General features: G+C 43.4%; 1 protein-coding gene across 1 annotated transcript in view; it reads right to left on the bottom strand.

Moving 5' to 3' along the window:
• Nucleotides 1–2,500, bottom strand: part of LOC138973921 (uncharacterized) — a gene marked incomplete in the record, with an annotated part of 20,020 nt that overhangs the window by 776 nt on the left and 16,744 nt on the right. The window contains 1 exon segment of the mRNA XM_070346627.1: nt 1–2,310. This exon segment is cut by the window's left edge and continues 776 nt beyond it. Coding sequence (XP_070202728.1) covers nt 2,279–2,310 — 32 coding nt within the window.

Below are 2,500 nucleotides of genomic sequence, written 5' to 3'. Positions count from 1 at the left end.
TTGTTTCTGACCAGAAATGCAGATCTATCTCTGGCCGGGTCATAGATTCAACCTACAAACTGCGACCTCATCTGTGATCAGATGGCCAAGCAATGCGTGAAATCTTTTATTCTAAAGCCTTATGGCTCGTTTCGACAAGCATTAAACGGATGAAATTAACCACATGCAGTTTATTCTTCAGAAAAATGCACACAAAAAATGGGTTGGGTTCGGTGATTTGTACATAAACGTCTTCCTCGCGATAGATTCGCTGATTATTTTGTCTTATGAAGCCGTCATCAACACGAACACAATGATTGCAGAAGCAAACTCTGTACCTACACGACCGAGACACAAGACTGATTATTTCACAGCTGCAATGTGAATAGAGAACAAAGACGTTTTGGGTAAGCTTACTCACGTCAGGTCTTCACTGACAAGCTAGGAACAGACGGAAAATTCCGAACAAAAGTAAATGACGTCAAAGTCTCTTTCGCTTTGCGTGTAACTTTGTCATGATGTATTTTTGTGTGACGCGTTCGGCTGTTCTATCAGCTCAATGGCTGCGTGTTGCCCCGCCGGTGTGAACTCCTCCTACGGCCAAGTCGTTTTTGTGGTTTATTTCGCACTTAGGTCCCAGGTAACATTATGAAGTTTTAATACGATCAATCGGACCTATTATCAAGTTAGTGTATCAACTTTTAAACGAACTGCGCCCAGTAGTTTCCCAGCAATAAGCTGTTAAGTGGAGAAAGACACACACACAGACACACAATTAAAGTCTGCTGAGCCCAAGTACTAGCGTACTCGGGGAAAATATACATGTACAAAAACAAAAACAAACAAAAAAGCTTTATATGATCAGTACATTTAAAGTCAATCACATTACTAAACCGAACAACTAATATTGGAGTTCAATGTCCTCAAAAACCAAATGTGACCCTCCACCACGAAATGAGTCGCATGTCACTTTTGCATGATTTTCATATTTTTACATTTTCCTAAAGAGTTTGTTATGCTCTATCCAGTGGTGAAAACCGTTTTAGAAAAGAGCGAAAACTGTTTGAGTTATAAGCCTGTGACTAAGGTGACCCTCACACTGTTACCAGACACTCCCCGGACTTATATTAAGCCTAGCGCAGAACCGCGCGAGGTGACATGCGACTCATTTCGTGGTGGAGGGTCACAAATAGCCTTTATTACGACAGGTATGATTGGTGATACACGGCTGCTTCTTCTTCTTCAGCGTTCGACTAGGTGATACACTGCAAAAATTAACAACTTTATTATTTTGCTATTCTGACCTAGGTAAAGGTTATAAACTTTAATTGCACAATGTAAGTTTTTGCTTCGAAGCAGCTGTTTTCCGACGAGAGCAGACGGAATTTCTTCGCGGATATTAGTGCGAATACACACATCTATGCCCTCTCGCGGCCGAAAAACGCAGCGGCATTCGAAACCAAGTGGGTTTTTTTTTCGCCCAATACAAAAACTATACCCTTTTGACTGACAGACTTGGCAATGCGGTGACCTCCCTTGCGCTAGACACTGGTTCAGTTCAGAGATTTTGCAGTGTACAAGGGCACAAATTGAATGACTATGTCATGTTTCGTCTGAAATTAGCACAGTTATAATCATCTTTAGCGTTGACAAGCAGGTAAGAAGAATTGCATGTCTTCGGTTGGATGATAGCGGTACGCGGTGGATGATAGCGGTACGCGGTGGATGATAGCGGTACGCGGTGGATGATAGCGGTACGTGGTGGATGATAGCGGTACGCGGTGGAAAGATCGTCTGTTCGTGTTGAACCGAAAGCACGAGATCGTACGTGTAGCCTATGTGGTTGTAAATGTACAGGACTTTGAGCAACGCTCGTGGAAATATGGCCCATGATCGAAATAGAGATGTGTGAGACTATCCAATCACAACTCCCGAATTCACCCACGCGTCTATCAGAATTATAGCAACATAGGGTGATATAATGTAACCCGAACAAGCCCAGAGCAGCGGTATGTTTCGCCACGCCCGCATTAGCCTGGTCAAAGGCTAGTCAAAATATCGAGATACGATCATGAAGATGAGAAACGATATATAATGAATGCGTGTCTTCGTGTTTTCAAGCTCTGAGACTTTCGCTGTGAGCTTGGTATCGTTATCGTGTGTTGGTGTGCTCACTGAGGTATTCGTACACCGAATAGATTCTGCACAAAATTGATGCAAAGGAGGTTGCTGGAGGTTCCTTGCAGAGCGGTTTGGGTATCTTGGAAGAAATCCCCGTTAGTGACGTCATCTTCTCTGCTTACATTTGGGACGTGTCCTCATAGACACCTTCTGCAATGGCATGAGAACAGGATTTTTATGAACGATGTTTTCTTTCGGTCAGCATTTCGTTCTGTTGTACCTTCTCTCTCTCTCTCTCTCTCTCTCTCTCTCTCTCTCTCTCTCTCTCTCTCTCTCTCTCTCTCTCTCTCTCTCTCTCTCTCTCTCTCTCTCTCTCTCTCTCTCTCTCTCTCTCTCTCTC

The sequence above is a fragment of the Littorina saxatilis genome, linkage group LG8, assembly GCF_037325665.1.
Source record: "Littorina saxatilis isolate snail1 linkage group LG8, US_GU_Lsax_2.0, whole genome shotgun sequence".
Lineage (NCBI taxonomy): Eukaryota > Metazoa > Mollusca > Gastropoda > Littorinimorpha > Littorinidae > Littorina > Littorina saxatilis.
This window is presented reverse-complemented; position numbering and strand designations above follow the sequence as displayed.